General features: G+C 36.5%; 1 protein-coding gene across 6 annotated transcripts in view; it reads left to right on the forward strand.

Annotated features, from left to right (window-relative positions):
• Positions 1 to 14,207, forward strand: part of GAS2 (growth arrest specific 2) — a 117,052-nt gene that overhangs the window by 65,427 nt on the left and 37,418 nt on the right. For all 6 annotated transcript variants that reach the window (XM_053673090.1, XM_053673089.1, XM_053673088.1 and 3 more), the window contains exon 7: positions 3,834 to 3,941. In XM_053673090.1, the coding sequence (XP_053529065.1) occupies positions 3,834 to 3,941 (108 nt within the window). The remainder of the gene's footprint in view (positions 1 to 3,833; positions 3,942 to 14,207) is intronic.

The following is a 14,207-nucleotide window of genomic DNA, read 5'->3' on the forward strand; positions in this document are numbered from 1 at the left end:
ACCAGCTTGTCCTATGTGTAGCCATCCACCATTCTTGAGAAGGGCAGGAAAATAATGGGAGGGAGAAGGTGGTGAAACAACTGTGGAAGGGATTTGGGGAAAGTTTTTCCAATGCTCCAGTTTAGAAGAGGTAGAAAGAGATAGAAACTCCCTTTAAAATGGCAAGACCGTCACTCTGTGGCTGTCCTCCCTACTCCAAGTTCTAGTCTCTCAACTGGAAACAGGGAAGGGGGCCTCACAAGAGCTTTAAACCCCCTTTACAGTTTACTGGAGTTTGGGAACATAACTATCTGTTTAGTTAGGGGTTGTAATCGAATGTAGGAAATGTGCAAAGTGGCTGTTTTTGTACCACTGCCAGCTAGAATGCTATGTTCTGAAACTCTTTAAGCCAGTGTTTCTCCAAGAATGTTTAATCAAATACTAACACCCCCAGATGCCCCACAGGGAGAAAAATTCCATGGTTAGGTTAGTTTGAGAAATACAGCTTACTGTATTTCTTGTGCAGAGTTTGGCAATGCACCACAGTATATCAAAGGCACTAGTGAGCTCCATAATGAGATCTTGTTTGACCTGGAATTTTCCAAATTATTTGGCCACAGAAGTGTCTTGTAGTCTCATATATACTGTGTTGGGGAAATTTCATTGAAATATTTTCATTCTGCTTAAATGATAGTTTTTCACCAAAGTGTTTTATTTCAGGGACAGTGGAAGAGAGAAACATAATCTGAGCCTCACTAATGATTTAAATCAGCTTCGTATGTCAAATATAAAAAGTGAATAGTTTCTATGGTAGTTGCTTCACTGCATGTGAAGCCTATGTAGCTGCTGGAAATTGAAATTCATGATTCTCATTTGTATTTGAGGATGGGGATATGTTATAAAATACAGATGCTTGCAAAGCTCCTGCTTTCCGTTAAAAATACTGGGTGTTTCTGCTCTGGTAAAGTTACTATTTGTTTCAAAAAGAAAAAGAAGAGAGGCGGATACAGGGGGACAATAAAAGAAGAAAGAGGAAAAAAGAGAAAAGAGAAAGAAAAAAGAGAGTAAGAAAAGCAGACTTGTGTTAAGATATCATGTTCCTGTGGACATTTCAACAGTCACTGTCAGCTTTGAAACTCCACATTTCCTCACATCTCCTTGTTTGCTATGAGAGGGATTGTGGAAAATTGAAAAAAACAAATAGGTGGCCCTTTATGTGGATAATACATCTCACCTTCTTTGATCAAGATATCATAAAAGAGCAGACAGTGGATCCATTCAGATGAATTTATTCTCCCGCTGTCCTGAGAGAGTGATTCGGCTGTGATAAAATGGTTCTCTTTGCGTCCCTCATGTTGAACTGGTTCCCACACAATGAGTTGAATGCAGTTCTAAGAAACCATTCTCACTTTCTTCCTCTCCTCCATCAACTTCCTCAGTCTGGGGATGAGAGATAGTGTAATTCTGAGTCATCAGGCTCCTCTTGAAATCCCATTTCAGCAGAAAACTGGCTGGGTTCCTGGCCCAGAACGGAACACCTGCCAGACTGACTTATCCCCAGGTAATGGAAGAAGCACAGATGTCATCTGTCACAGTTTACTTAACAATGTATTTCCACTACCCACAGTCTGGCCTTGTCTCTTCCATATCTGCCTCCACCTCTTACACAACTACAAAGAAACCTTTGATTTAAAAAAAAAAGTCCATTTTCAAAGCTCAGAAGGCATGAGAGAAGGGCAGGCCACTTGAGAAAATGTATTTTGTATTTCAGTCCATTGAATCCCAAGAGTTTCTGTGTTTTGTCTAAGAACACTTCAGGATGGAAATTCTTTTTATACACACTGTGATCGCTGTTGCTTAGCAAGGAACAACTTGAACACCACTTTCCCTTTGCTCTATTACTATGTGGCAGTAAGACAGTGCTAAGCATGGCTCTATGAAAGTTTGAGCTGTGTGCTTTTCTGTGCTTATTGTTCTATTATCACTGTCTTGTTCACGAATATCCATTTCAAAAAGCCCCTACAGATAGAACTCTGTTAATACTTAGGGAATGGGTAGATGCGTCTATGGGCCAAGTATCATATGGTACAAAAAAATTCAGCACTCAAATACAGGGAGGGATCTAATCACTAACTTAAGGATGATAGGCATTTTTTTCATTTTTCAATGAAAGCCATCTGTAAGATTCTGTAAATCCAGTCTTAATAAATTGCACTAATTTCCCCCTGTGTCCTGTATAGGCTCATGTTTTTTTTAATCAATTCATTTACTTACTAAATATGCACTTATTGAACACACAATATATGCCATTAAGGCATTGAGTCTTATTTCAAGGATTTAAAAGTATAATGAAATACCATCTTCACCCATAAGTAACTCACAATCCAGCAAAGAGAAATTAAGGTTAGTCAACAACTACTATATAATTTCATATGATACGAATAAGTATTAAGAATTTTAGGTCTATACCTTGGCAGAGTTCGGGGTCCTGGAAGGGACTGATGAAAATATGTGTCCCAAAGTTGGTGCTCTTCCCCCAGCTACAATGTTGGTTTCTCTTTATGTAAGGCATAATTGTATAGTTCTTAAGATACGTTTTCTTCAGTATCCCTCCACTTTTTGTAGCTTTTCCTCTAGTTTTTTAGGCTTCCGTACTTTCTGGAATCTCTCTCAATCAAGGGGAGCCAAGCTCTTCAAGTCCTTTAGGACAACACACTGGTGGGTTCATATTACTCTTCCCACATCTTTGCTTAGCAGAAGGCTGATTGATGTCAGACGCTGCTTTGTGTGGGGGCATGACTGAGTGTCTCTGCTGACCAAACTCCAGGAACCGTGTTTTTGTGGCGGAAAGAATTTGAGTGGGGAGAGTGAGGCCAGCGCCTTCAGAAACTAGATTTGTTCTCTCTAGCTTCTCGAATGCAGGCTGCACATTGTGTAGATATCTCTTCCAAGGAAATGTTGACTGAAAACACAGGAAAGTGTTGTTTCTTAGTTGGTTGTTTGGTTGGCTGGTTAGTTGAAGAGAGGGCAGTCATGAGACACAGCATGACAGGCTCTCAATGCAGCAAAACATAAATATTAACCTTATTCCTTAAATCATGGACTACGCACCGTCTTCTGATAGTCACCATGATAAGCACTGTGCACGTATTGTTTAGAGTAGGTATTTTTTAAGAATAGGGAGATAGATAAAATAGCGATCAATTCTGGTATTCACACATGGGTTCTGTAACCTGCATGTACCATGGAGCCCCAGAAGGAGGTTTTGGTGGGTGGCCCTGAACTGAGATGGAGTGAATTGCTGCATGAGCCCGGGTGAAGCAGAGACGACTTATTTTTAAAAGCCTTTGAGCTCAAAATAAGAAGAAACTACAGTGTTACTTAGAAAAATAATTTGTTACCATTTATTTTGAAATGGGTAAATTTCATATTGTTAAATTATAATGAGAAAACATAGGTTAGCCACGTTAACATACCTTCTATTCTAGCTTTCAATACAGTTGTCTTGGCAAACCAATGTACACGACCTTTTTAACCCTCCCCAAATGAGAACCCAGGCCATCATTCCTTTGCTGCCAATTGATATGCTCATCATTCTCCTCCAGCATCGTTATCATTGTCATCATCCAGCTCACACCTTAGGGCAGTTGTTGGCCTTCAGGAAGTGCCTTCTGGGCCTGACCTTTATATAGTCAGACGTAATGTGCTATTTCTGTGCTCGAATCATGCTCATCGTCTGATATAGAACAAATTTAAAAGCAGTAATGGTCCAGGGGCTTTTGACCCCACAGAACTGATTAATCTAAATGGGAGTTGATTAAGGAGAATGAAGTTTGCCTGCTCTTCTGTTTCAGGTGAAAAGGATTTCTGAGGATCCTCCTTGCAAATGCCCAAGCAAATTCTGTGTGGAGAGGCTCTCTCAAGGAAGATACCGAGTGGGAGAAAAGATCCTCTTCATTAGGGTAAAGTTTTACTTTTCACTTGATACCTTGTCCTTCATGAGCCTTTCAGGACTTGAGTTGGGTGTTGCAGGAAAATATGACCAATAACTAAGCAGGAACTCCCCCTCTGTTGGTTACAGTTGGACTTGAAGACATGAGGTATGAATGTTTTAAATGTATCATACGTAATTACTGCTGAGGGCTAAATAAATAGAACTCTCTCTCTCTTTTTACATATATACACAAAAACACATACCAAATAGGTCATAGAGATCAAATAGAATAAGAAAAAGAAAAACCAACAAATTGCTTTTTGTTTGTACATTTAGTCTCAAAGGAACTACCTACACACACACACACACACACACACACACACACACACACGACCCCAGTGGGAAACAAAAATCAATATTCTGCCCTGGCCTTTCACATCTCAACTTTGGGAAGATCATCCTATTGGTCCTGGTAATTTTCAAATGATTTCAACACAATTTTTTCAAGATGTATGGGTTATGAACCAGAGTAAAGAGAATGAAAATTCAGTACAATAGCATGGTGAAATGGTGGCTGCCATTTCTTACTTAGCTTTCGGGAGTTGAATAGAGAAATTCAGACCTGTGCCACTGAGTGACTTGGTGGTCTTTGTGCATTTTACATCATGAGCAGTTTTAGATTGTAATTAATGGCTCAATAAAGTAATATTTCAGGCCTTTCACTTCTGATCTGTTTTGGTAATAATCAAGAAAACTTAATTTCTCAAAATAAGACTATGATTTTTCATAAGACCAAGAAATTTTCTCAGAAATAAGAAAATGAAAAATATAGCACTGATGTATTTCTACCTTTGACTGATAAGCATAAGTATTTTTAGTCCTTTCCTAAATAACAGTGGTTGTGATTCAAAGGACCTCTAGTCTCTCTTCATATGAGTTACACATACACTGCTCATTATTATTCCATAGAGCAGAATGATTTGAGTGTGTGCATTTAGTACAGTCAATGAATATGCTAAACAATGCTCAAATCAGTGATGGCCCTGTAGAAAGTTTGTCTCCGTAATATGTTCTCAATTTTAACTTTTGACTGAAGGTTATTTTTAGGCTCAGCTTTTGTTCTTAAAAGTTCAACAACGTGTTATTTGAAGAAAAGTTTGATCATAATTAGCCCTTAACAATAATGGCAATCATTTTGGATTTTAATCTAATTTAGGTCAAGGTTATTGATTAGTTTTGTTAAAATAAACTCAGATAATAATTGACCTGTCTCTTTAGAACAGCCACGAAAGGGATCTAATGAGATTTTAGTATGAGGGGTTTGAGCACCAATCTGGGAGAATGGCCTCACTAGGATAAACATAGGGCCTATAGTTTTCTTGTTCCTTATGATAAGGATACTGTACAGGTTTATTTTAGTCAGGCTGCCTCCTTTCTCTTTAGTACATTAAAAAATAGTGACCTAGTATTTCCAAAGATGTGTTTGAGTTTACTGTGTTGACCTCTCTCAGTTCAGACTCAGGCCCCTTGAGAATATTAAGCCCCTGAGCTCAGAGTCACAACAGTGTTTTATTCATGTGAAAAATGATTCCTTTTATGATAGAAATGTTGATAAAAACATTTCTAAATTAATAAACTTTGTACATTTATACAAATGAGTGAATTAGATACTTTTCCTTCCAATGTGCCCTGATATCTTTAGGCAAAAAATATATATACTACATATTTTTATTTGTGTCCAGAGTTCCACATTTAGTCAATTGTCAAAGAATTTGATATCTTTGTTTATGAATGACATCAATGTACCTTGTTTTTAACCTTTAAGGTATTTTTTGGTGTTCCATTTTTCTTTTCAGAAAATGGTCTCCTTTTGGTAAAATCTGTGCATTGCATTGTTCATAGAGGAATTGGGATTTGCATTACTGAAAAAAATTGCATGAATGTCCCTAGTGATAGCATTTGAATTAAATACCAGTGGGTTTCAGCAGAACATACTGTGCACATTGGGCCCCATGCTTCCAGGGCTCCAGGTAAGCCAGGAGTAGGCGGGACCTGTCGTGTGGTCTCGCACTGAATGGCCAGCAAGCTGTGGCAATCCTGCTGCTGAGGGAGGTGCTTTAACGGCTGCAGTCACTCACTTTTCCTCCTTTTGTGCCTCCCACATATAATACGAACTTTTTGTTTTACAATGGATTTCACTTTTGAATTAACACATTTTTTCAACCGTTAATTTTTAAAAAGGACTATTTATATAACTGCCTAAATTGGGAAGTTCAAGTATTTGTCTGAAAAAGGAAGATATCCATTAACATATATTTATTGAAATTCTTATCCTTTGGTTTGCTGGGGGTCCATTCCCACCCTGATGGAGGAAAATGATTCTAAAAACGCTCCTCTGTTGTTTCTGGTTATCCCTGGAGACTTATAACCTCCCATTTCCATGAGTTTAGGAATGAAAATTCTACAAGCAAGCCCTATCATGCCATTCATTTCACATTTTCCCCTCTTTTCTTCACTTTAGTGAATGCATGAGCTAATAGCATCTCACTGCTGAGTACATACTTTGGCTGGTACTTTTGATTTGTGGCTGGGGCTGTATTTAATTGATTATTGCTCTGCACTGACTCACTGTAAGGAACTGCCAGTTATGACTCAAAATAAAAAACCCTCAGAGGTATGGATTTTCAAATGATCGTATGGTTGTTGCTGCTAATGTCTTAACTTTATGGTTCTCTGAACACCTGGATCAAGTAGTGAGTGCCTTTGAGTTAAAGTCTTACACACACTAGGGGCATGATCACCACATGGTGTCTTCATTGAAGTTCTGTATTTCTTATATTTATATGTTTGACATTTGCATAATTTAAACTTTGTCATATATATTTTGAGGCTGCTAAATATGGTCATATTTACTATTGGGGTGGCTAAAAAGTCTGTTTAGCTTTTTCTGTAAAATAAAAGACACCTTTTTCATTTTCACCAATAACTTTATTGGTTTGGACATTGTGAGTATGTTAGCTATTTCCCACATGGTATAACATTGATTGTCCTCAATTAATGTCTTCATTTGATTGCTATTAATTTCAGCTGGTCTACCGGACCATGGAGCATCATCCAATGAGAAATCTCTGACATGAAGGTTCTCAAACCACTTCTGACATGTTCCATCAGTCTCAGCGCCATCTCCATACACTGCACAAATATTTTTTTGCATTTCAGTTTTGTTTTTAGCTTTCTTGAAATAATAAAGCATAGTACGCCAAAAATGTTGCATATTTTCTTCCATCTTTGGTAGTAAAATGGCTACACAAAAATTCAACAATTTGGGTAAGTTTTTTTAAACGCAGGCTGATACGAGAGCCATTGCAATACAATCTAACAAAATTGTTTCAAATTAAGTTAAAGACAACTAAGTACTACTAGAGCCATCTTATGGAAAAAAAACAAACAAAATTTTTGACCACCCCAATATGTGGTGTCTTACTTTTGATCCCCTAGTTTTTTGTCAGTCCTGAGAACAGGGCCATATCTTCATATGGCCATAATGAACCTGGCCTTATAAAGAACAATTCTGTCTTTCAAGGCTGTTCTTAAGACTGTTGACTTAGCTCTTCTGTAAATAGAGTACAATTATTAAAACAGGGACTCAGGAAAAACTGCCTCTTAGAAATTGATAAATACAGGATTCTTTTAATAAGCCTGTAAGATAATACATTTACTCTCAGTTTAACAATTTCATTGCTAACCAAATTCCAAGGTTTGTTGACAACACCCAATCATTTTACTTATATACAATTTTAAGATTATTATGTATGTGAACACATTTTCTCTTTATACATTCAAACAGATACAGTAGCAGCAAGTAAGAATGAAAACTTAAGAATCTGAGCAGATTAAAGAAAGAGAGCCCAGAAGACATTTTCTGCAGAGGAAATCTTTGCTAAGCATATGCCTTATCTGTGGGTTTCTAGAAACTACGGTAGGAATGGGTACTTCACATACGTGGCTATGTAGTGTGCACTTACGTAGACGCATCTAAATGCTTCTGTAGGCTTGTCTGTTTATATGCCTATGTCTCCATTTCAAGGTGAGGGATTCATCTCTATCCAATTATAAAGAGTCGGGAGCTCTCTGAGGGCGGGGTCGGGCCACTAGTGTTTAGCAAGCCCTGCAGGTGGTTCTGAGGTTGCTGAAGTTTGAAGCCCCCAATCTCAAAGACAGAAAGAATGAGATAAAGAGAGACATTTTTTGTAAAACATCACAATTAGAAATCATTGCATGTCCGATTATAGAAGACAGTAACCTTTCAGGTATTAGAAATGGTCATTTGGAAGACATGTATGTGAGAAAAGTACTGAGGATATAATATTAAATGACAAAGAAAACCCCAGACTTTGAAATTGTATTTACCTATAAAAATATCTCTGCATAGAAGTGATTATATGGTCATGATTAAGATTTGAGGGGAATAGGAATAATGGAAAATAATTTCTAATTGTTGAGGGCATAAAATTAGAGTGAATTTTTTGTTTTGCATTTATTTCTGCTGGTGACATGAACAATATGAACCCTTCAAAAGAACAGTCGGCGACCTGATACAGTTGCAGATTTGAGAATAAATAAAAAGACCTTTATAAGCTGTCATATTAATTAGCTGACAGCTCATTTTTCCGGCCCTTTGGCTAAGCTTCTCCCTGGAAAAGGGTAGGGAGGTTGATTGGAGTCATGCGTTACAGGGTAAGGAGGACTTGGCATTTTTGTGTGTGTGCAGTTGTAGCATATTTTTCCCTGGCTGAAGCTTTTTACCCTTTCTTATCTTCCTTTACTATTTTATCCCTCCTTTTTCAAAACTCAGATTGTTTTGGATTAGTACTAAAACACAAACATCTGTATCATTTTCCTTCTCTCTGCAGAGCCCATGATTGAGCCACATATTCAGTTTTCTGTCTTTTAGGCAGGAAAGCTTTAATTATGATCTCCCTTTCCTTGAAAGCTTAATTTTTAGTGACATGCAAATGACCTAATATGATAACCTTATCTGTGCTAATAAGATAAATTGATGTGTAAACAGCTTTAATGAGTAGAATGTCCAAGAGGTAAGTTCTCTACACTTAACATCATTGCTGTCATGCTCTGGCAGTAAGACTTTCTGGCCCAATTTCGAGCAAGCCAGTAGGGTCATATGTTGTGAGGTAGCTGGCTTTTTGTGCTTATATTAGGCAAGAATATGATGAATATATATTTTACTTAATTACAATTTATCTCTACCCTAACATTGTACTTTAACATTGTTCAAGGTGTGTTCCAAGCAATAATAGTTTCAGAAGATGTTCAAAGGTATTACTTATAGAGAAGGTATTATTTATCAAGAAGAAGGGTGTCAACAGGCTTCTTTAGTTACTCTTATTGTTGATAACTGAGTCTGTTAGTCTCTGTCCGAGCACGTGGTATATCTCATTTTACTTCTCGTCCCAGGGTAGTAGAAACTGCAGTCATTCCCATCTTATAGATGAGGAAGCTATGAAATGGAGGTTGAATAACTTCCCAAAGATATAAGGTAGTAAGTGGTGAAAGAGGGTTTCAAAGGCCCCACTCCCGAACTTATGCTCTCTACCACTAAGAAATATTGATTTGTTTAACTGGGATTATCTGGGATCCCTTGGAGAGATGAATATGCTAATGTGATCTATCAGTCCCATAGTACATAGAGAGATGTACGACGCAGCATTTTGCAGATGTATCTGAAAGTGTCCCCTCCCATGTGTCCCCCACCCCCCAGAGCATCATCCTGGCCCAGAAGGCCATGAAGACACACTTTGGGAAAAGAATGATAAAGTGAAGCAAATTTTAAAAAATAATTGGTAACGTAGAAGTATACAGAATTGAAAGTTTTCTACATTTGGGTCAGAGTTAAAACCCATATATATTAAAGTACTACTAAGAAATATTGAACTTATAGCCATTTTTACCCTAAAGTTCCATTTGGAAATGATGATTCAAGGAAACGACTAGAAAAGCTTGAAAGGAATGAAAACTACAGTTAAAAAAGCATCATGTGTGCCAGGCACTTTAGCAAGTGCTTTATAGACGTGGTCTCATGGAGTCCCCTCTGCCACACAGCTTGGAATTGTTTTATTCTGTTGTCACAGGTGAAAAGACAAAAGTCCTTTTCCTTTTGCAGACCTAGTGAGGCTAAGTCCAAAGTAAGTAGTATGATAAACAAAACTCAAATTGAAATTTTGATTCTCAAACCCATAATAAACTCCACTTCAAGCTACTTCCCTGTGGCATATCATTAAACATTTTATTCACAAGTTTAGTTCTCTAAAAAAAAGTGGCCTCCTTTCTTATAATATATTTAAGGCTCGACTATATAGTTCTATGTTCCTTATACCATCTTTGCTTTAAAAATATTGAACATGCACAATGCTTTATAATTGTGTACTCAATAGTGCCTCCTGCAAAGAGAGGGACATACTGTGTTTGTCTGACTCTGTGATGATAGTAATAAAAATGACAATAATATTTATTAGGTGTTTCTGTGTTTGCCAGATACCGTTCAAAAAGCTGTAGACGGTGTATCTACTTTAACAGTCAAAACCAATTAGACCTGTATACATTATAGGATGTGTTATCTGTCCTGATGTCAGAAGGTAAATCTTCTATATTGCCAGTGAAAGCTTGTCGAGTCTTCTTACTAATTGTAGATATTTTTTAAATTGGATTAATACTTTTCAAGTCATTTTTTATAGCAGACCTTCATAGTTAGGTAAAATTGTATGACAACAATGCAATATACAGATGATGTATCATAGAATTGCACACTTGAAACCTGTATAATCTTATTAACTAATGTCACCCCAATAAATTTAATTAAAAAAGAAAATAAATAGATAAAACAAAACCTTTCAAGGAAAAAAAGAACAAATGACTTTTCATGCGAACACCCTAATTGTTCAGGGTATTTTTATTCTTATTTTAAGAAGTGTGACTATTTAAAAAGCCTAAAGAAATGACAATGAGTAATTTCATTGGAAGTCAGCAAAGGGATTTGAAATGTTATGGAGTCACCTTCTTTATACTACTTTTAAATGAAATCATCTCAGAAAAATGGAAAGGTCACACGCATTTTTATGGAGTCATTGTAATTTCTTCTTTACTACAAAAATTCCTCAGGATTATCCCCGTGTGGTGAAAATCAACCCCCTGTAACAAAGCAAGCAGAAGAGGCATCAGAGCTCTGTTGCTATAGCAACCCGCCCTGGCAATGTCTTCTGGGACTCACTCGAAGGGAAGGTCCGATGGCAGTGAGCTGTATTACTTCATTTTCTGTTCTTATGACACATTGATTTATCATGAGTGAAAAAGTATCATGGTTCCAATCGCATACCTTTCCCGGTCATGAAAAATGAGATGTTATGTAAAAATGCAAAGGAGTTTTAAACAAATAGCAAACATGGCAATGCTTCCATTTATCTTAGTGGGAACACTGCACAAACAGCCATTACTTAGCTGCTGAATGTCAAAAATCCATTAAAAAACCATTACTATGAACCTTTGCTTTAATTTAGCAATTTATGAGAGAAGTGATTAGGATTTCAAAACTGTCTAATGGTTTACCTTCATTTCTAGGAAAAAATATGACCATGTTTGCCTCATGTGTGCAACATCTCAGGTAACACGGGGGGCTCTAATCCACGGTGAGAGACACCTGGCTGCTGTTAGCATGTGAATATTTCAAACTGGGTGTCTTCCTCTGCCCAACTGCCTCAAAAGAACACTAATTCAGGAAAAGCAAGCATTTAAAATGTATTAAAACACTTTCAGTTTTTTAATTTTTTTGTGCTTTTATGAGTAACATGGGTATAATGTACCCTTTGGTAACACATCTTTCAAGGGACTTCGCAAGTGTTAATAAATCCTCTTAAACTCTCCATTCTGAGAATGGAATGTGTCCTACATGAATGCAAAATAAGCAAAGAATGTTTAACCATTGCTGTAAAAAGCAATTAGTGGGTAGGGTGTTATTTCTCTGAGATTATCCCTGGCAGTTGGAAACCTTTGAACGTACAACAATAAGTTAAACTTGGTTGAAGATCGCACCCAACACTACATTTGACAACACTTTTAAAAGCAAGACAAAAATGCAAGTTGTTACCTCTGACAAGAATGGAAAGATTAGCTAATATATATGTTAGCTATTCAAGTTAGAGAATTCACTTATTCAAGTTAGAGAATTCACTTCTCCTTCTGTGGAATTGTTAAGAGGTGTATCAAGTGTGAAGACCAATAAACAAATGAGAACTCAAAGCCAAAGAGACTTTTTCCCCTGAGAATTTGATATTATTGGCCACTTAGCAAAACTTGTGTCTGCGTTCCACCCTACCTAAGAAGCATCCTTACTCATCTCCAACTGGGTTAGCACGGTTTGCCTGCCTTTTAGTTGTGCAGCACACTCGGAACTCTCTTTCACCTTTCATCAAGAATAAATGAACACTTTTTTCACTAGCCACAAATCAAAATTACTTCAACTTACAGAAGCACTGAAAAATTCAATGGCTTCGTTGAGAATGTGCACAGGTCCTATGATCTGTATTTCCAATTTCTGCCTTGCTGCCATTAAGATAAATTTGTTACATATATACATACACACACTCATATATACGTATTTATTATAGTGTGGTGTGTGTATGTGTAGTGAAAGGTACAGTATGAGAAAGTTGAATTAATGTAATGATTTGGCATTTTGATTTTAAGAGAAATATTAAGTTGGTTTTTCTGTGTCTGAAATTTAAACCCCTAGGTCAAGAAACTGGTGCAAAAAAATAAACCTTTTCTTTTATCTACATTTCATCACATATACCGTTTAATATTCACGGAATGTCTTCTGTGTGTCAGGTGTTTTTCTGACTACTTTCTCCTTGGATTCTTTTATTTAGCCCTCACAAGTCTTTGAAATAGGCCCCATTGTTATGTCCATTTTAACAATAAGGAAACCATGCCTTAGGGAATTAATTACTTGCCAATGGCCACATAGTTGTAAGAGTCACACCTTTCTTGGAATTCAGCCTGTCTGACCTCAGAGCCCATGGTTTTAACTCCAGCATATGCTTTCAGTCTCTTTCAGCCTGTCTAGTCTCTGGGCATGTCAAGTTGTGAGTATCGCTCCTCGAGCTCTCAACAGCCATTAATAATTAACTGCTACTTAATGTGCAGCTCCTAATTTGCTTACCCATTTTGTTGGTGTGCTTTGACAAAATATGAAGTTTAATAGACAATCCCTGCTGGAGAGTCAGAAGAAAGTACCCAGGAAACAAAGAATATTAAGAAAAGTAATAATGACCACCCCCAAAATTCAGAAAATGATTTTCACATTATACAAGGTATTTATTGATTTTTTAAAATATATATTGACCAGATTTGAAAAGTCTTCCAGAGGCAAGATGTATTCTGGAAATGAAGAAAATAAGGAATATTATCGATTAAATATACTTGCTTTAATGAAGTTAAGATTAAATCCTTTAGTTAGATTATATATAAAAGGAGTTTCTGAACATGCCATGGTGGAGTAGGGAGGTGAAATCGTCTTGTGTACCTTTTTATACTTTTAGGAAATGGTCTAAATTAGACTTAAGACAAAGTGCAAACTGAAAACTTTTGGCGTAGCAACTCATGCTTTCAAAAAGAAGTTCTGTAAAAAATGGATGTCAAATAATATTTAAATAACATTTTTTCTTAGCTGTGTTTATCCTGGTATTTGATGGCACTAAAGAATATCTTTCTTTTATATGATTTGTAAGTACATTTATTTATATGTCATCTCATTTTATTCTCATGACTACTCTTTGAGAGAAATCTGTGTGACTGTTAATTTGCATATCTTATTGCATTGAAGAAACTGCAAATAATAAAGATTAAACATCTTTCCCAAGGTAATTCAGCTAGTAAATGGTTGATAACAGGTTAAATCATATTATAAATTTTATGTATTAAATTCCATACCATTTATTTATTTTTTCCTCCCTGCCCAGAATCAAATTCCATACTATTTAAACTTTACACAGTCAAATATCTGTTTGGATTTTTAATCTTAACAAAAATAGAAGCAATTGTTTGGATGTTTTTACTTTTAGAATTTTTTTGTTTGTTTTTGAGTTAAGGATTTGCCTTGCATTACAAAGTAGATATCACATGGTAATGTGAAATTACAAAATCCATAAGCTTTTTCTCTTTTTTCCTTTCATAGTCTTCCCAACAAGAGCATCTTGGTTTATATGTTCTATGCTTATATAAA

This window comes from Artibeus jamaicensis, unplaced genomic scaffold, assembly GCF_021234435.1.
Source record: "Artibeus jamaicensis isolate MK-2021 breed Jamaican fruit bat unplaced genomic scaffold, CSHL_Jam_final contig_797, whole genome shotgun sequence".
In the NCBI taxonomy this organism is placed as follows: Eukaryota; Metazoa; Chordata; class Mammalia; order Chiroptera; family Phyllostomidae; genus Artibeus; species Artibeus jamaicensis.